At 38.7% G+C, this 21,409-nt stretch overlaps 1 protein-coding gene across 5 annotated transcripts in view; it reads right to left on the bottom strand.

Moving 5' to 3' along the window:
* PPP2R3A (protein phosphatase 2 regulatory subunit B''alpha) overlaps positions 1 to 21,409 on the bottom strand; it is a 222,173-nt gene that overhangs the window by 86,744 nt on the left and 114,020 nt on the right. For all 5 annotated transcript variants that reach the window (XM_060149794.1, XM_060149793.1, XM_060149797.1 and 2 more), the window contains one exon: positions 3,392 to 3,466. In XM_060149794.1, the coding sequence (XP_060005777.1) occupies positions 3,392 to 3,466 (75 nt within the window). The remainder of the gene's footprint in view (positions 1 to 3,391; positions 3,467 to 21,409) is intronic.

Genomic DNA, 21,409 nt, shown 5'->3' on the forward strand with positions numbered 1-21,409 from the left:
AAAAAAGTATTTTCAATATTATCACTAATTTTAAAACCTCACGTGAGTACCTCTTTCCTCAAAAGTCAGCATATGCCAGTAAGGATAAGCAGAGCCTTATTCACTGGCAATTTCTTTGCATGGTATGCAAACCTGCAAACTCAAGGGCTACAATTTGCTGGTACTTCCAATTCTCATTTTCATTTGATATCAAGAGGCTTATTTCTCACTTGCCAACTCTTCTCTGGAAATAAAGGAGAACGTGGAGTGACTCTGGGTATAATCCCTTATTTAGGTAGTGATGTCCTTTTTGCTGTATGTAAATTTGGTGTTTTGCCTTTCCATTCTAAAACAGCTGACAAAATATTTAACTAAACAAACAAATAAAAAGTCTTTTCCTGTAGCATAGGTTTTCAGTGATAAATGGAAAATAAAAGTTGCCCAAATTTTCTTCATTGTATATGTGCCACACATAAGCTAATACTTGAGTCATACACTGTGTAAGCAGTTTCTTCCAACTGTAAAGTGAAATAACTGAATAACTCTACCATGCAAACAAAATATGTTAATTGTCCTATACTGTATGCCACTGAGAGTATATATTCAATAGGGTCATATGATAAATTAATTTTGCTTTTTTTGAGATATCTGTCATTAATTCTGAGGCTGATCTTTGTAAGTTTCTTGGAAATACTGTTATCTTTGCCATGAGCAGGGTAGAGAATGACACTTCTCTAATTTGGTTACTTCTATGCCACAAAATTAATTAATTTCATACTAGAAAGCTTATTTTGTATTTTTTTATAGAAAAATTCACTGTACTCTGAAATAACCTAAAACTTTCAATGACTTCATGTCATTATCTGACCAAATTTCATAATAGAAAAGGCACTGGGTAGAACAGATAACCAGTCCAATAAAATTGTTTCTAGGTATTCAGTATGATGCTTTTAATTTGCATCTTTCTGTTTTGGAGGGTAGTATGAGATTATCACAACAGTAGGTACACTTATCTCAGGACATACAGATTCACATTCTGTATTCTCAGTTAGATCTTATTTACTACTTACGTTATGATGTTTTGAGTTGCCCCATTATCATTATTTCACAAGTATTTTACACTTTAATGACTACTACTGAGCAATGGATTCATTTTTAAAAAAATTTTTATTGGAGTATAGTTGATTTACAAAGTTGTATTAGTTTCTGCTTACAACAAAGTGAATCAGCTATACTGGATTCATTTTTGTGAACTGGGGATAAAGCAGCATAATACTAAAAATAAAGCATAAATTTAAGAAATGTAAACAATAATATGCAAATGCCATGCAAATATGTCAGCAGCAATAATTAATTGGATCCTGTTAATTGACCTATGTAGTTCTTTTTGTTCAACGACTAACATACTAGCATTTCTCAGAAAATGTGAATTATATGCGAACAAAATGGTTTCATGGCTTTGCACTCTTCCTAAAACTTCCTGGGGGCCACTTGCTAGATGACTATAGACCATCATAGGTCCAGCGATCATACTTCAATAAATACCAAACTAGAAAGTATATAGAAGGAAAATTTATCTCTTTTATAATTCTGTTCTTTAATATCTTTTCTAAGAACAAATTCCAATAAAAGGTTGCTCTGTAGACAGCATTCTCTGAATTGGTAGAAGGTTGGACTAGATTATCTTTAACATCTTTTCTAATTCTTGAGATTCTAATATACTATTAATACGTCCTTAGTTTATAGAACAGTCAGCAATCAGAACCCAATAATTCCTATTGGAATTGAAACCAGGGTTATGTACAGAATTCTTAAGCATGAATAACTTCACTTATTCACTCAATAAATACTTACTGTGTATCTATTATGTGCCAGGCACTATTCTAGGTATTGGAGATATAGCAACATCTAAATATAGACAAAGTCCCTCCTCTCATGGAGTTTATGTTATAGAGAAGGAGATGGACAATAAACAAAAAAATTACATATCAGTGATATAGGCGCTAAGAAGGAAAATAAAGCAGAACAAAGGAACAGAAGTGTAGAGGGAGGGGACAGGGAGAAGAAGGGTGAAGAAGGCAGAGGGTGATCAGGGAAGGTCTCACTAAGAAGGGAATGTCTGAGCACACATCTGGATGAAGTGAGGGAGTGAGTCATGTGGAAATCTGTAGGAAGAGCATTCCAGGCAGAGGAAAGAGTAAGAACAAAGCACCTGAGGCAGAAGCAGGTTTGGTCTATTCCAGGAACAGAGAGAAGGCAGGCTGTTGTTGCTGAAGCAGAGTGATGAGATGGGGAAACACTGGAGGGTCTGAGCAGAGGAGTGAATGGTCTGACTTATATTTTCAAAGGATAACTCTGCTTTGTGGAGACTAGACTGTAGGGCAATGAGGGTGTAAGTAGGGAGACCAATTAGAAGGAATCCATGTGAAAAACAAGGATGAGTGGCTGGGCCAGGGTGATTGTAGTAGAGGTAGTTTAGTAGAGTGTTGTGGTTAACAGGCAAAAATAACTTCTGAGATAGTCTTGGATGACAGTGACACCTTATGGTTCAAATAAAGTCTTATAAAGTTTTATGACAGAAGAGAATCAATGTAAAAGCAAATAATGAAGTTCCTACAGTAGAAAAAGAATGGTGGTATTCTGTAACTCAACAGAAACCAACAAATTCATAGCCAACAAAAAGTGCCCTAAGAATGAGAGGGCCTTCCTCAGAGGAGACTGTTCTATTTACCAGAGGCAGGGATCATCTCCCCCGGGTATGGCTGTGAATGTGAGGTGTGCCCTGAGGTTGGTTCAGCTGTGGAGTTCTTCCAAAGATAATCTGGAAGCTAGGGCAGAGAATGCCTGGTGTGGCTGCAGTGTGAGCTGTAGGCCTGTGTGCTCTCACTCATACTGCAGGCCCTGCCTGTGACTGACCAAATGAGGCTGTGTATGAGAAACATGGAATGAGAACACCCCACAAAATAGGAGATTGTGATCATGTTATTTTAAATTCTTACATGATTTGTTTTCTGATTACATACAATCTATTTTTCATTATCATTTCAGTTCTAACTTTGAGGCACTATAGATACATCTTTTTTTGGAAAAGGATGTTGAAGATTCTTTTCAGTATTATTTGCAAATGCTAAAGATCAACTGGGTATCAATATTAATGATACAGCAAAAGGTATACCTCATAATACCAGACCGAATGAGCATATCACTTAAATTTTATATACAAGAGACCTCTTAAGCGCTGGACACATATAAGAAGGCAAATAGATAGAAATAATTAATTCAATTTTACTTCCTTCCACTTAAAATAATCATTATAGCCCATTTTGCATAAAGATCTGAAAGCCTGGATACTAGATAATGACAAAAAGGAGACTTATAGAGTTATATTAAGACAAAAAGGGACTCGGCCTACCGTGGTGATGTAGCGGGAGTGGAATTCTGGAGCATCTTTCAGGAACGTGAGGCCAGGATGTGTATCTACCACATCCTGAAAAAGAACAAAACCAAACTAAATTAACAAACATACCCCAAAAAACCCCAAGACACCTACAGAATTTTTTTCCCTCTTGTAGAATACTTGCCAGTTGAGCAAACTCACTGTTTCAGAATATTGAACAATGTACTTAAAATTTAATTAGTACTTTATTAAATTCAAATATTTCACAAGCATACTTAAGTGTGTTTTTTCACAGTATACGTCAATAAAAAGTTACAATTTTAATTTAGCTATATTTGGTGATTTATGAATCAAATGTCTTACAGGTACATACTGTAATTCTAACATGCATTTCTGGGAAATTCATCCCACAGATCTTGGTAGGCATTGCTAAGTGAAATTTACACAGAAAGGATGATAGACACAAGCCCACTAGAACGATTCTTTCTCAAACTACAGACATGGGAAATTTTTGGGGAAAAAAATAGCCTTGTAGCCAAATAGCTTTAAATCTATGTTAAGTTCTATGAACCAGCTAATGTTCATCAAAATAACTGTGTTGACAAATTTGTTTTCCAATTTAGGATTTTATTTATTTTAAAATCTGATATTTTGTTCTCATGGAAGACTATTAGAATATTAAATCCTTGAAATACTGTTTTTATTTTCTAATTAGGTTTTAAAAGCACTTTGAATGAGCCTAGAGAACCTAATGGAGATAATTACTGTTAATTTAATAACCAGAGGCAACAGCAATGCTAACATAGATATAATCTATTAATTGGCTAGTCATGAATGGACAGACATCAGTTATATCTCTTTCCTTTGTTTCTTCAGAGCAGTTAGCTATTCATACCTACCAATACAGTCTAAAACCAATGGACCTTACTATTTCTTTAAATTTTATTTGGAAATAATTTTAGACTTACAGTAAATTGCAAAAATTTTATAGAGAGATTTCCTACATCTTTCTCCCAGCTTCCCATAATGGTAACAACTTACAAACCATAGTACAATTATCAAAACTAGGAAATGAACATTGATGTAATGCTAAACTACAGACCTTATTCAAAAATTTCCAGCTTTTCCCCTAATCTGTTTTTTTCTGTTCCAGCATCCTAACTGCATTGGTTCTTGTGTCTCATTGGTCTCTTCCAATCTGTGGCAGTTCTTCAGTCTTTCCTTTTATTTCATGATTCTGACACTTTATGAGTTCTGGTTAGTTATTCTGTAGAATGTCTCTCAATGTGGCATTGTCTGGTATTTCCTCATCATTAAAGTTACACACTTTTAATGGGTATACCACAGAAGTGATGTTGTGTCCTTTTCAGTCTTACAAGGAGTATGTGATGCTGATATGTTTTACAACTTGTGTTAATTTTAGAACACACTTGGTTAAAGTGGTATCTGCTGGGTTGCCACCATAAATTTATTACCATTTAATAACTGATAAATATCATGGGGGAGATACTTTAAGACACTGCTAATATCCTGTTTCTCTGAAAACTTGTGCCCACAGATTTCAGCAGCCATTGACGGAAACTGACTGTGGCATTGATATAGTGGTGTTTACCTTATTTATTTATTAAACATCTTTATTGGAGTATAATTGCTTTACAATGGTGTGTTAGTTTCTGCTTTATAACCAAGTGAACCAGCTATACATAAACATATATCCCCATATCTCTTCCCTCTTGCAGCTTCCTCCCACCCTCCCTATCCCACCCCTCTAGGTGGTCACAAAGCACCGAGCTGATCTCCCTGTGCTATGCGGCTGCTTCCCACTAGCTATCTACTTTACATTTGGTAGTATATATAAGTCCATGCCACTCTCTCACTTCGTCCCAGCTTACCCTTCCCCCTCCCCGTGTCCTCAAGTCCATCCTCTACATCTGCATCTTTATTCCTCTCCTGCCCCTAGGTTCTTCATAACCATTTTTTTTAAGATTCCATATATATGTGTTAGCATATGGTATTTGTTTTTCTCTTTATGACTTACTTCAGCCTGTATGACAGACTCTAGGTCCATCCACCTCACTACAAATACCTCAGTGTCATTACTTTTTATGGCTGAGTAATATTCCATTGTATATATGTGTCACATCATCTTTATCCATTCAGCTGTTGATGGACACTTAGGTTGCTTCCATGTCCTGGCTATTGTAAACAGTGCTAAAATGAACATTGTGGTACATGACTCTTTTTGAATTATGGTTTTCTCAGGGTATATGCCCAGTAGTGGGATTGCTGGGTCGTATGGTAGCTCAATTTTTAGCTTTTCAAGGAACCTCCATATTGTTCTCCGTAGTGGCTGTATCAATTTACATTCCCAACAACAGTGCAAGAGGGTTCCCTTTTTTCCACACCCTCTTCAGCATTTATTGTTTGTAGATTTTTTGATGAAGGCCATTCTGACTGGTGTGAGGCGATACCTCAGTGTAGGTTTTTTTTTTTTTTTTTTGGCGGTACGCGGGCCTCTCACTGTTGTGGCCTCTCCGGTTGTGGAGCACAGGCTCTGGACGCACAGGCTCATCGGCCATGGCTCATGGGCCCAGCTGCTTCACGGCATGTGGGATCTTCCTGGACCGGGGCACGAACCCTTGTCCCCTGCATCGGCAGGCGGACTCCCCAGGTGGACTCCCAACCACTGCACCACCAGGGAAGCCCCTCAGTGTAGTTTTGATTTGCATTTCTCTAATGAGTGATGTTGAGCATTCTTTCATGTGTTTGTTGGCAAGCTGTATATCTTCTTTGGAGAAATGTCTATTTAGGTCTTCGGCCCATTTTTGGATTGGGTTGTTTGTTTTTTTGAAATTAAGCTGCATGAGCTGCTTGTAAATTTTAGAGACGAATCTTCTGTCAGTTTCTTCATTTGCAAATATTTTCTCCCACTCTGAGGGTTGTCTTTTCGTCTTGTTTATGGTATCCTTTGCTGTGCAAAAGCTTTTAAGTTTCACTAGGTCCCATTTGTTTATTTTTGTTTTTATTTCCATTTCTCTAGGAGGTGGGTCAAAAAGGAACTTGCTCTGATTTATGTCATAGTGTTCCGCCTATGTTTTCCTCTAGGAGTTTTATAGTGTCTGGCCTTACATTTATGTCTTTTTTTTTTTTTTTTTTTGCAGTACATGGTCCTCTCACTGTTGTGGCCTCTCCCGTTGCAGAGCACAGGCTCCGGATGCGCAGGCTCAGCGGCCATGGCTCACGGGCCCAGCCACTCCATGGCATGTGCGATCCTCCTGGACCGGGGCACGAACCTGTGTCCCCTGCATCGGCAGGCGGACTCTCAACCACTGCGCCACCAGGGAAGCCCCACATTTATGTCTTTAATCCATTTTGAGTTTATTTTTGTGTATGGTGTTAGGGAGTATTCTAATTTCATTCTTTTACATGTGGCTGTCCAGGACCACTTACTGAAGAAGCTATCTTATCTCCATTGTATATTCTGGCCTCCTGTATCAAAAATAAGGTGACAATATGTGTGTGGGTTTGTCTCTGGGCTTTCTATCCTGTTCCATTGATCTATATTTCTGTTTTTGTGCCAGTATCATACTGTCTTGATTACTATAGCTTTGTAGTATAGTCTGAAGTCAGGGAGCCTGATACCTCCAGCTCTGTTTTTCTTTGTAAGGATTGCTTTGGCTATTCGGGGTCTTTTGTGTTTCCATACAAATTGTAAAATTTTTTGTTCTAGTTCTGTGAAAAATACCATTGGTAGTTTGATAGGGATTGCACTGAATCTGTAGATTGCTTTGGGTAGTATAGTCATTTTCACAATGTTGATTCTTCCAGTCCAAGAACATGGTATACCTCTCCATCTGTTTCTATCATCTTTAATTTCTTTCATCAGTGTCTTATAGTTTTCTGCATATAGGTCTTTTGTCTCCTTAGGTTGGTTTATTCCTGGGTATTTTATTCTTTTCGTTGCAGTGGTAAATGGGAGTGTTTCCTTAATTTCTCTTTCAAATTTTTCATCATTAGTGTATAGGAATGCAAGAGATTTCTGTGCATTAATTTTGTATCCTGCTACTTTACCAAATTCATTGATTAGCTCTAGTAGTTTTCTGGTAGCATCCTTTATGTATAGTATCATGTCATCTGAAAACAGTGACAGCTTTACTTCTTCTTTTCCAATTTGGATTCCTTTTATTTCTTTTTCTTCTCTGATTGCTGTGGCTAAAACTTCCAAAACTATGTTGAATAACAGTGGTGAGAGTGGGCACCCTTGTCTTGTTCCTGATCTTAGAGGAAATGCTTTCAGTTTTTCACCATTAAGGACGATGCTGGCTGTGGGTTTGTCATATATGACCTTCAATATGTTGAGATAAGTTCCCTCTATGCCTACTTTCTGGAGGATTTTTATCATAAATCGGTGTTGAATTTTGTCAAAAGCTTTTTCTGACTTTATTGAGATGATCATACGGTTTTTGTTCTTCAATTTGTTAATATGCTGTGTCACATTGATTGATGTGCATATACTGAAGAATTCTTGCATTCCTGCGATAAACCCCACTTGATCATGGTGTATGATCCTTTTAATGTGCTGTTGGATTCTCTTTGCTAGTATTTTGTTGAGGATTTTTGCATCTGTGTTCATCAGTGATATTGGCCTGTAGTTTTCTTTCTTTGTGACATCTCTGTCTGGTTTTGGTATCAGGGCGATGGTGGCCTCATAGAATGAGTTGGGGAGTGTTCCTACCTCTGCTATATTTTGGAAGAGTTTGAGAAGAATAGGTGTTAGTTCATCTCTAAATGTCTGAAAGAATTCACCTGTGAAGGCAATTGGTCCTGGGCTTTTGTTTGTTGGAAGATTTTTAATCACAGTCTCAATTTCAGTGCTTGTGATTGGTCTGTTTATATTTTCTATTTCTTCCTGGTTCAGTCTGGGAAGGTTGTGCTTTTCTAACAATTTGTCCATTTTTCCAGGTTGTCCATTTTATTGGCATAGAGTTGCTTGTAGTAGTCTCTTATGAGGCTTTGTATTTCTGCAGTGTCCACTGTAACTTCTCCTACTTCATTTCTAATTTTATTGATTTGAGTCCTCTCCCTCTCTTTCTTGATGAGTCTGGCTAATGGTTTATCAATTTTCTTTATCTTCGCAAAGAACCAGCTTTTAGTTTTATTAATTTTTGTTATTATTTTATTAATTTTGTTATTGCTATTTCATATATTTCTCCTCAGAACTTTATGTTTTCTTTCCTTCTACTAATTTTGGGTTTTGTCTGTTCTTCTTTCTCTTGTTCCTTTCGGTGTAAGGTTCATTTATTTGAGATTTTTATTGTTTCTTGAGGTAGGCTTGTATTGCTATAAACTTCCCTCTTAGAACTGCTTTTGCTGCATCCCATAGGTTTTGGATCATCACGTGTTTGTTGTCATTTGTCTCTAGATTTTTCTTTGATTTCCTTTGATTTCTACAGTGATCTCTTGGTTATTTAGTAACATATTGTTTAGCCTCCATGTGTTTTTGTTTGTTTTCCCTTTAACTGATTTCTAATCTCATGCTGTTGTGGTCGGAAAAGATGCTTGATATGATTTTAATTTTCTTAAATTTACTGAGGCTTGATTTGTGACCCAAGACGTGATCTATCCTGGAGAATGTTCCATGTGCACTTGAGAAGAAAGTGTAATCTGCTGTTTTCTGATGGAATGTCCTATAAATATAAATTAAGTCTGTCTTGTTTAATGTGTCATTTAAAGCTTATGTTTCCTTATTTATTTCTGTTTGGATGATCTCTCCATTGGTGTAAGTGAGGTGGTAAAGTCCCCCACTATTATTGTGTTACTGTTGATTTTCTCTTTTATAGCTGTTAGCAGTTGTCTTATGTATCGAGGTGCTCCTATGCTGGGTGCATATATATTTATAATTGTTATATCTTCTTCTTGGATTGATCCCTTGATCATTATTTAGTGTCCTTCCTTGTCTTTTATAACATTCTTTATTTTAAAGTCTATTTTATCTGATATGAGTATTGCTACTCCAGCTTTCTTTTGATTTCCATTTGCATGGAATATCTTTTTCCATCCCCTTACTCTCCCTAGGTCTGAAGTGGGACTCTTGTAGACAGCATGTATACGGGTCTCGTTTTTGTATCCATTCAGCCAGTCTATGTGTTTTGGTGGGAGCATTTAATCCATTTACATTTAAGGTAACTATCAATATGTATGTTTCTATTACCATTTTCTTAATTGTTTTGGGTTTGTTATTGTAGGTCTTTTCCTTCTTTTGTGTTTCCTGCCTGGAGAAGTTCCTTTAGCATTTGTTGTAAAGCTGTTTGGTGCTGCTGAAATCTCTTAACTTTTGCTTGTCTGTAAAGGTTTTAATTTCTCCATCGAATCTGAATGAGATCCTTGTTGGGTAGAGTAATCTTGGTTGTAGGTTTTTCTCCTTCATCACTTTAACTATGTCCTGCCACTCCCTTCTGGCTTGCAGGGTTTCTGCTGAAAGAACAGCTGTTAAGCTTATTGGGATTCCCTTATATGTTATTTGTTGTTTTTCTGTTGCTGCTTTTAATATTTTTTCTTTGCATTTAATTTTTGATAGTCTGATTAATATGTGTCTTGGCGTGTTTCTCCTTGGATTTATCCTGTATGGGACACTCTGTGCTTCCTGGACTTGATTAACTATTTCCTTTCCCATGTTAGGGAAGCTTTCAACTATAATCTCTCCTAATATTTTCTCAGTCCTTTTCTCTTTTTCTTCTTCTTCTGGGACCCCTATAATTCGACTGTTGGTGCATTTAATGTTGTCCCAAAGGTCTCTAAGACTGTCCTCAATTCTTTGCATTATTTTTTCTTTATTCTGCTCTGCAGTAGTTATTTCCACTATTTTATCTTCCAGGTCACGTATCCATTCTTCTGCCTCAGTTATTCTGCTATTGATTCATTCTAGAGAATTTAAATTTCATTTACTGTATTGTTCATCATTGTTTCTTTACTCTTTAGTTCTTCTAGGTCCTTGTTAAACATTTCTTGTATTTTCTCCGTTCTATTTCCAAGATTTTGGATCATGTTTACTATCATTACTCTGAATTCTTTTTCAGGTAGACTGCCTATTTCTTCTTCATTTGGTAGGTCTGGTGGGTTTTTACCTTGCTCCTTCATCTGCTGTGTGTTTTGCTGCCTTCTCATTTTGTTTAACTCACTGTGTTAGGGGTCTCCTTTTCACAGGCTGAAGGTTCGTAGTTCCTGTTGTTTTTGGTGTCTTCCCCCAGTGACTAAGGGTGGTTCAGTGGGCTGTGTAGGCTTCCTGGTGGAAGGTACCAGTGCCTGTGTTCTGCTGGATGAGGCTGGATCTTGTCTTTCTGGTGGGTAGATCCGCATCCGGTGGTGTGTTTTGGCGTGTCTGTAACCTTATTATGATTTTAGGCAGCCTCTGTGCTAATGGGTGGGGTTGTGTTCCTGTCTTGCTAGTTGTTTGGCATAGGGTTTCCAGCACTGTAGCTTGCTGGTCGTTGAGTGGAGCTGGGTCTTAGCGTTGAGATGGAGATTTCTGGGCGAGCTTTTGCCATTTGATGTTATGTGGAGATGGGAGGTCTCTGGTGGACCAATGTCCTGAACTTGGCTCTCCCACCTCAGAGGCACAGGCCTGACACCTGGCCAGAGCACCAAGACCCTGTCAGACACACGGCTCAGAAGAAAAGGGAGAAAAAAAGAAAGAAAGAAAGAGAAAAAGAGAAATACAATAAAGCTATTAAAATAAAAAATTATTGAAAATAAAAAAATGAAAAATAGGGCTTCCTTGGTGGCGCAGTGGTTGAGAGTCCGCCTGCCGATGCAGCGGACACAGGTTCGTGCCCCGGTCTGGGAAGATCCCACATGCCGTGGAGCGGCTGGGCCCGTGAGCCATGGCCACTGAGCCTGCACATCTGGAGCCTGTGCTCCGCAATGGGAGAGGCCACAACAGTGAGAGGCCCACGAACCGCAAAAAAAAAAAAAAAAGAAAAAGAAAAAGGAATAAAAGAAGGAAGAGAGCAACCAAACCAAAAAACAAATCCACGAATGATAACAAACGCTAAAAGTTATAGTAAAAAAAATAAATAAAACGGACAGACAGAACCCTAGGACAAATGGTAAAAGCAAAGCTATACAGACAAAATCACACAAAGAAGCATACACATACACACTCACAATAAGAGAAAAAGGAAAAAATATATATATATCATTGCTCCCAATGTCCACCACCTCAATTTTGGGATGATTCGTTGTCTATTCATGTATTCCACAGATGCAGGGTACATCAAGTTGATTGTGGAGATTTAATCCACTGCTCCTGAGGCTGCTGGGAGAAACTTCCCCTTCTCTTCTTTTTTCACACAGCTCCTGGGGTTCAGCTTTGAATTTGCCGCACCTCTGTGTGTAGGTCACCTGAGGGCGTCTGTTTCTGCCCAGACAGGATAGGGTTAAAAGTAGCAGCTGATTAGGGGACTCTGGCTCACTCAGGCTGGCGGGAGGGAGGGGTAAGGAATGCGGGGTGAGCCTGCCGCAACAGGCCAGAATGACATTGCAACAGCCTGAGGCATGCCGTGCGTTCTCCCGGGGTAGGTGTCCCTGGATCCTGGGACCCTGGCCATGGTGGGCTGCACAGGCTCCCTGGAAGGGGAGGTGTGGAGAGTGACCTGTGCTCGCACACAGGCTTCTTAGTGGCTGCAGCAGCAGCCCTAGTGTCTCATGCCGTCTCTGGTGTCCGTGCTGATGGCTGCAGCTTGCACCTGTCTCTGGCACTCATCTGGGCGGTGCTCTGAATCCCCTCTCCTCATGCACCCCGAAACAATGGTCTCTTGCCTCTTAGGCAGTTCCAGACTTTTTCCCGGACCTCCTCCTGGCTAGCTGTGGCGCACTAGCCCTCTCAGGCTGTGTTCGTACAGGCAACCCCAGTCCTCTCCCTGGAATCTGACCTTCCAAGCCCGAGCCTCAGCTCCCAGCCCCAACCCGTCCCAGCGGGTAAGCAGACAAGGCTCTCAGGCTGGTGAGTGCTGGTCGGCAGCAATCTTCTGTGTGGGAATCTCTCTGCTTTGCCCTCTGCACCCCTGTTGCTGCGCTCTCCTCTGTGGCTCCAAGCTTCCCCCCTACCCACCCCCCGTCTCCACAAGTAAAGGGGCTTCCTAGTGTGTGGAAACTTTTCCTCCTTCACAGCTCCCTCCCACTGGTGCAGGTCCCATCCCTATTCTTTCGTCTGTTTTTTCTTTTGCCCTACCCAGGTACGTGGGGAGTTTCTTGCCTTTTGGGAGGTCTGAGGTCTTCTGCCAGCACTCAGCAGGTGTTCTGTAGGAGTTGTTCCACATGTAGATGTATTTCTGATGTATTTGTGGGGAGAAAAGTGATCTCCACGTCTTACTCTTCTGCCATCTTGAAGGTCTCCCCCTACCTAAGTCTCCCCCTTCCTTCTATAAGGAAGAGCTGTCCTTTCTCTCCGGCGTACTTATTTGTTCAATTTATGAGCTAGCTTTGGTCACTGGGAACTCTTTTAAATTGGCTCCTGTGTCCTCTTGACATGTCCAATCCTTTTGTAAGCACTTCTGTATTTTTTGGTATCACAAGATGGTCCAGTCTCATCTTATATTTTTGATGCTCCAGCCCTAGAATCAACCTTTTCTCCAAGCAGCCCTGATTCCTTTTACTGCAGAATGGTATTGAGAAACCACATCTGGGGGCTGCTTGTTACTACTAGGGTGTCGTTGCTAGTGGACCCTCTTGGCAGACAGAACTAGGAATATATATATGTGTGTATATCAGTCCACACGTACACATATATTTCTTTCTCTTTCTATCTGTGTATATTAAAAACTATGTAATCATACAGATAACTGATTTCAATTCAATACCACAAGGTTCATTCATGACTTCCCCCTTTCCTTTGTAACTTTAACAGACTTGCCAACACCTACCCTATTGAGAAAGTAATTTACTAAGTAGGCTACAGTATTTGTGTACAGTACCTTTTGTCTTTAGTCTTAAGAGTATCCAGTTAACATATTCTTTCCAAGGTTACTTACGTTAGCTCTTTCCTAATCTTCCTTTATCCTCTTTAATGTGGTTGTGCTGTCCATTTGTAATACAGTTCAGTTCATTTGTTACTGTTTATATTCTATTTTGGGTTTCTTGCCTACAGGTCTTGGTTGATTATAATTCATTATTTATTGCAGGGAGAGTATGCAAAACATTACTATGGTTCTAAGAGTCAAATCTAACGTAAAACTGACATCTTAATAATATCAAGTCTTCCCATCAATAAAGAAGACAATCTCTCCATTTATATAAATCTTAATTTCTCTCAGCAATGTTTACTGTTTTCAGTATACATGTTTTGCACATCTACTGTCAGATCTGCCTCTAGTATTTGATATTTTGGGGTAGTATTATAAACGGTATTTAAAAGGTTTCAATTTCCAATTATTTGTTGCTAGCATATAGAAAGAAAATTGAGTTTTGTACATTGATAATGTAACTGTAACCTTGCTAAACTCACTTATTAGATACAGCTTTAAAGTGATTGGCTCAAGATGGCGGAGTAGAAGGACGTGCACTCACTCCCTCTTGCAAGAGTGCCGGAATCACAACTAACTGCTGAACAATCATCCAGAGGAAGACACTGGAACTCACCAAAAAAGATACCCCACATCCGAAGACAAAGGAGAAGCCACAGTGAGACAGTAGGAGGGGCACAATCACAATAAAATCAAATCCCATAACTGCTGGGTGGGTGACTCACAAACTGGAGAACAATTATACCACAGAAGTCCACCCACTGGAGTTAAGGTTCTGAGCCCCACGTCAGGCTTCCCAACCTGGGGGTCAGGCAACGGGAGGAGGAATTCCCAGAGAATCAGACTTCTCAGCCTAGAGGGATTTGATTCCAGGACTTTGACAGGACTGGGGGAAACAGACTACAGTCTTGGAGGGCACATACAAAGTAGTGTGCACATCAGGACCCAGGGGGAAGGAGCAGTGACTCCATAGGAGACGGAATCAGACCTACCTGCTAGTGTTGGAGGGTCTCTCACAGAGGCGGGGGTGTGGCTGTGGCTCACCACGGGGACAAGGACACTGGCAGCAGAAGTTCTGGGGAGTACTCCTTGGCATGAGCCCTCCAGGAGTCTGCCATTAGCCCCACCAAAGAGGCTGTAGCCTCCAGTGCTGGGCTGCCTCAGGCAAAACAACCAACAGGGAGAGAACTCAGCCCTACCCATCAGCAGACAAGAAGATTAGTTTTACTGAGCTCTGCCCACTAGAGCAACACCCAGCTCTACCCAACACCAGTCCCTCCCATCAGGAAGCTTGCATAAGCCTCTTAGATAGCCTCATCCACCAGAAGGCACACGGCAGAAGCAAGAAGAACTACAATCCTGCAGCCTGTGGAACAAAAACCACATTCACAGAAAGACAGACAAAATGTAAAGGCAGAGGACTATGTACCAGATAGAGGAACCAGATAAAAACCCAGAAAAACAACTAGAAGAAGTGGAGATACGCAACCTTCCAGAAAAAGAATTCAGAATAATGATAGTGAAGATGATCCAGGACCTCAGAAAAAGAATGGAGGCAAAGATTGAGAAGATGCAAGAAATGTTTAACAAATACCTAGAAGAATTAAAGAACAAACAAACAGAGATGAACAATACAATAACTGAAATGAAAAATACACTAGAAGGAATCAATAACAGAATAACTGAGGCAGAACAGATAAGTGACCTGGAAGACAGAATGGTGAAATTCACTGCTGCAGAACAGAATAAAGAATGAAAAGAAATGAAGACAGCCTAAGAGACCTCTGGGACAACATTAAACGCAACAACATTTGCATTATAGGGGTCCCAGAAGGAGAAGAGAGAAAGGACTAGAGAAAATATTTGAAGAGATTATAGTCGAAAACTTCCATAACATGGGAAAGGAAATAGCCACCCAAGTCCAGGGAGTGCGGAGAGTCCCAGGTAGGATAAACCCAAGGAGAAACACGCTGAGACACATAGTAATAAAATTGACAAAAATTAAAGACAAACAAAAATTATTAAAAGCAATAAGGGAAAAATAACATACAAGGGAACTCCCATAAGGTTAACAGCTGATTTCTCAGCAGAAACTCTACAAGCCAGAAGGGAGTGGCACCATATATGTAAAGCGATGAAAGGGAAGAAACTACAACCAAGATTACTCTAGCTGGCAAGGATCTCATTCAGATTTGAGAGAGGAATCAAAAGCTTTACAGAAAAGCAAAAGCTAAGAGAATTCAGCACCACCAAACCAGCTCTACAAGAAATGCTAAAGGAACTTCTCTAAGTGAGAAACACAAGAGAAGAAAAGGACCTACAAAAACAAACCCAAAACAATTAAGAAAATGGTAACAGGAACATATATATCAATAACTACCTTAAATGTGAATGGATTAAATGCTCCAACCAAAAGACACAGGCTCGCTGAATGGATACAAAAACAAATCCATATACATGCTGTCTACAAGAGACCCACTTCAGACCTAGGGACACATCCAGACAGAAAGTGAAGGGATGGAAAAAGATATTCCATGCAAATGGAAATCAAAAGAAAGCTGGAGTAGCAATACTCATATCAGATAAAATAGACTTTAAAATAAAGAATGCTACAAAAGACAAGGAAGGACACTACATAATGATCAAGGGATCAATCCAAGAAGAAGATATAACAATTATAAATATTTATGCACCCAACAAAGGAGTGCCTCAATACATAAGGCAAATGCTAACAGCTATAAAAGAGGAAATCGACAGTAACACAGTAATAGTGGGGGACTTTAACACCTCACTTACACCAATGGACGGATCATCCAGACAGAAAATTAATAAGGAAACACAAGTTTAAATGAAAAAATAGACCAGATAGATTTAATTGATATTTGTAGGATATTCCATCAGAAAACAGCAGATTACACTTTCTTCTCAAGTGCACACGGAACATTCTCCAGGATAGATCACATCTTGGGTCAAAAATCAAGCCTCGATTAATTTAAGGGAACTGAAATCATATCAAGCATCTTTTCTGACCACAATGTCATGAGATTAGAAATAAATTACAGGGGAGGGCTTCCCTGGTGGTGCAGTGGTTGAGAGTCCGCCTGCCGATGCAGGGAACACGGGTTCATGCCCTGGTCCGGGAAGATCGCACATGCCGCGGAGCAGCTGGGCCCGTGAGCCACGGCCGCCAAGCCTGTGCGTCCGGAGCCTGTGCTCTGCAGCGGGAGAGGCTACAACAGTGAGAGGCCCATGTACCGCAAAAAGAAAAAAAAAAAAAGAAACATACAAAAATTACAGGGGAGAAAAATGTAAAAAACACTAACACATGGAGGTCAAACAATACACTACTAAATAACCAAGAGATCACTGAAGAAATCAAAGAGGAAATCAATAAAAACCTAGAGACAAATGATAACAAAAAACCACGACGATCCAAAACCTATGGGATGCAGCAAAAGCAGTTCTAAGACAGAAGGTTATAGCAATACAATCCTACCTCAAGAAACAAGAAAAATCTCAAATAAACTAACCTTACACCTAAAGGAACAAGAGAAAGAAGAACAAACAAAACCCAAAATTAGCAGAAGGAGAGAAATCATAAAGTTCAGAGCATAAATAAATGAAATAAAAACAAAGAAAACAATAGCAAAGATCAATAAAACTAAAAGCTCGTTCTTTGAGAAGATAAACAAAATTGATAAAACATTAGCCAGACTCATCAAGAAAAAGAGGGAGAGGACTAAATTCAATAAAATTAGAAATGAAATAGGAGAAGTTACAATGGACACTGCAGAAATACAAAGCCTCATAAGAGACTGCTACAAGCAACTCTATGCCAATAAAATGGACAACCTGGAAGAAATGGACAAATTCTTAGAAAGGTATAACCTTCCCAGACTGAACCAGGAAGAAATAGAAAATATGAACAGACTAATCACAAGTAATGAAATTGAAACTGTGATTAAAAATCTTCCAACAAACAAAAGTCCAGGACCAGATGGCTTCATAGGTGAATTCTACCAAACATTTAGAGAAGAGTTAACACCCATCCTACTCAAACTCTTCCAAAAAACTGCAGAGGAAGCAACACTCCCAAACTCATTCTACGAGGCCACCCTGATACCAAAACCAGACAAAGATACTACAAAAAAAGAAAATTACAGACCAATATCACTGATGAATATAGATGCAAAAATCCTCAACAAAATACTAGCAAACAGAATCCAACAACACATTAAAAGGATCATACACCATGATCAAGTGGGATTTATCCCAGGGATGCAACGATTCTTCAATATATGCCAGTCAATCTATGTGATACGTCATATTAACAAACTGAAGAATAAAAACCATATGATCATCTCAATAGATCCAGAAAAAGCTTTTGACAAAATTTAACACCCATTTATGATAAAAACTCTCCAGAAAGTGGGCATAAGAGGGAACCTACCTCAACATGATAAAGGCCATACATGACAAACTCTCAGCAAACATCATTCTCAATGGTGAAAAACTGAAAGCATTTCCTCTAAGATCAGGAACAAGACAAGGATGTCCATTCTCACCAGTATTATTCAACATAGTTTTGGAAGTCCTAGCCACACAAATCAGAGAAGAAAAAGAAATAAAAGGAATACAAATCGGAAAAGAAAAAGTAAAACTGTCACTGTTTTCCATGATAGTAAAACTACCATGCCGATGATATGATACTATACATAGATAATCTAAAGATGCCACCAGAAAACTACTAGAGCTAATCAGTGAATTTGGTAAAGTTGCAGGATACATAATGAATGCACAGAAACCTCTTGCATTCCTATATACTAACAATGAAAGATCAGAAAGAGAAATTAAGGAAACAATCCCATTCACTATTGCAACAAAAAGAATAAAATACCTAAGAATGAAGCTCCCTAAGGAGATAAAAAACCTGTACTCAGAAAACTATAAGACACTGATGAAGGAAATCAAAGATGACACAGACAGATGGAGAGATATACCATGTTCCTGGATTGGAAGAATCAAAACTGTGAAAATGATTATACTACCCAAAGCAATCTACAGATTCAATGCAATCCCTATCAAATTATCAATGACATTTTTTACAGAACTAGAACAAAAAATCTTAAAATTTGTATGGAGACAAAAAAACCCGAATAGCCAAAGCAATCTTGAGGGCAAAAAATGGAGCTGGAGGAATCAGACTTCCTGGCTTCAGACTACACTACAAAGCTACAGTAATCAAGACAATATGATACTGGCACAAAAACAGAAAAACAGATCAATGGAACAGCATAGAAAGCCCAGAGATAAACCCATGCACCTATGGTCAACTAATGTATGACAAAGGAGGCAAGGATACCTTGCCTTGGAGAAAAGACAGTCTCTTCAATAAGTGGTGCTGGGAAAACTGGATAGCTACATGTAAAAGAATGAAATTAGAACACTCCCTAACACCATACACGAAAAGAAACTGAAAATGGGTTAGAGACCTAAATGTAAGACTGGACACCATAAAACGCTTAGAGGAAAACATAGGAAGAACATTCTGACATAAATCACAGCCAGATCTTTTTTGACCCACCTCGTAGAGTAATGGAAATAAAAAAATAAATAAATAATTGGGACCTAATGAAACCTAAAAGCTTTTGCACAGCAAAGGAAACTGTAAACAAGATGAAAAGACAACCCTGAGAATGGGAGAAAATATTTGCAAATGAATCAAGAGACAAAGGATCAATCTCCAAAATATATAAACAGCTCAGGCACCTCAATATTAAAAAAACAAACAACCCAATTCAAAAATGGGCAGAAGACCTAAATAGACATTTCTCCAAAGAAGACATACAGATGACCAAGAGGCACATGAAAAGCTGCTCATCACTAATTATTAGAGAAATGTACATCAAAACTACACTGAGGTATCACCTCACACCAGTTAGAATGGGCATCATCAGAAAATCTACAAACAACAAATGCTGGAGAGGGTGTGGAGAAAAGGGAACCCTCTTGCACTGCTGGTGGAATGTAAATTGATACAGCCACTGTGGAACACAGTATAGAGGTGCCTTAAAAAACTAAAAATAGAGCTACCATATGACCCAGCAATCCCACTACTGGGCATATACCCAGAGAAAACCATAATTCAAAAAGACACATGCACCCCAGTGTTCACTGCAGCACTATTTACAATATTCAGGTCATGGAAGCAACCCAAATGCCCATCGACAGACGAAAGGATAAAGAAGATGTGGTACATACATACAATGGAATATTACTCAGCCATAAAAAGGAACAAAATTGGGTCATTTGTAGAGATGTGGATGGACCTAGAGACTGTCATACAGAGTGAAGTAAGTCAGAAAGAGAAAAACAAATATCGTATATTAATGCATATATGTGAAATCTAGAAAAATGGTACAGTTGAACTGGTTTGCAAGGCAGAAATAGAGACACAGATGTAGAGAACAGATGTATGGACACCAAGGGGGGAAAGCATGGGGGTGGGTGAGTGGGATGAATTGGGAGATTGGGATTGACATATATACAGTAATAAGTATAAAATAATTAATAAGAACTTGCTGTATAAAAAAATTTTTAAATTAAAAAAAAGTACAATAGGAAGTAAAAAAATAAATACAGCTTTAGCAGAATCCCATAAATTTTGATATGTTGTATTTTCATTTTCATTCATTTCAAAATACTTCCTAATTTTCCTTTTGATTTCTTCTTCTCTGACCCATAGGTTATTTAGTTATCAAATATTTAGGAATTTTTCACAGATCTTTTATTATTTCTAATTTAATTCCATTATGCTCAGAGAATATATTTTGTGAGCTGAATATTTAAAATTTGTTGAGATTTGTTCTATGGCCCAGAATATGGTCTATTTTGGTAAATATTCTGTGTACATGTTAAAGGAATGTGTATACTGTATGACAAAAGTATGTGTGAACCCATACCTTCTTACTCAGATTCCTAATACCCTTTCTGGTTTTCAATATAAAGTAGAAAAGACAACATGTGGGGAAAAATATAATCAAATATATCAAGATTTCAGAGAAAAAAAATAAAGGAATGTGTATTCTGCTGTTGTTGGGTGAAGTGTAATACAAATGTCAATTAGGTCAGGTTGGTTGATAGTCTTGTTTAAGTGTTCTATATCCTTATTGATTTTCTCTCTACTTGTTCTATTCATTATTCAGAGCAGCACGTGGAAATCTACCACTATAATTGTGGATTTATCCTTGCAGTTCTATCGGATATTGATTCATGCATTTTGAAGGTCTGTTATTAGGTGTGTAAACATTTAGAATTGTTATATCCTCTTGATAAATTGATCCCTTTATCATTCCCTAGCAACATTTTCTTCTCTAAAAACTACTTTGTCTGACATTAATATAGCCACCCACCCTGCCTTTTCTTTTCTTTTTGTGGCAAAAAAAATACATAAGATTCATCCTCCCAACAATTTCCAAGCATATAGTACAATACTGTCAACGACTTGCACATTGTTGGGCAACAGATCTCCAGATTCCCCCCACTCCCCACCCACTCAATCCCGGACGACTAAAACTCTACACTCATCACACAATGAATCCTTACCTCACCCTCCCTCAGCCACTAGCACCCACCATTCTTTCTATCTGTATGAATTTGACCACTTTAGATACATCATATAAGTGGAGTCATGCAGTATACGTCTTTTTGTGACTGGCTTATTTCCCTTAGCATAATGTTCTCAATGTTTATCTATGTTGCTGCATGTGACAGAATTTCCCTTTTTAAAAAAGGTGAACAATATTCCATTCCATGTATATACCACATTTTCTTTATCCATTCATCCACTGATGGACATTTATGTTACTTCCACCTCTTGGCTATTGTGAATAATGCTGCTATCAACGTGGGTGTACAAATATCTCTTTGAGATTCTGTTTTCAATTCTTTTGGATGTACACCCAGGAGTAGTATTGCTGATCATATGGAACTTCCATATTACTTTCCATAGTGG

Source organism: Lagenorhynchus albirostris, chromosome 5, assembly GCF_949774975.1.
Source record: "Lagenorhynchus albirostris chromosome 5, mLagAlb1.1, whole genome shotgun sequence".
Taxonomy (NCBI): domain Eukaryota; kingdom Metazoa; phylum Chordata; class Mammalia; order Artiodactyla; family Delphinidae; genus Lagenorhynchus; species Lagenorhynchus albirostris.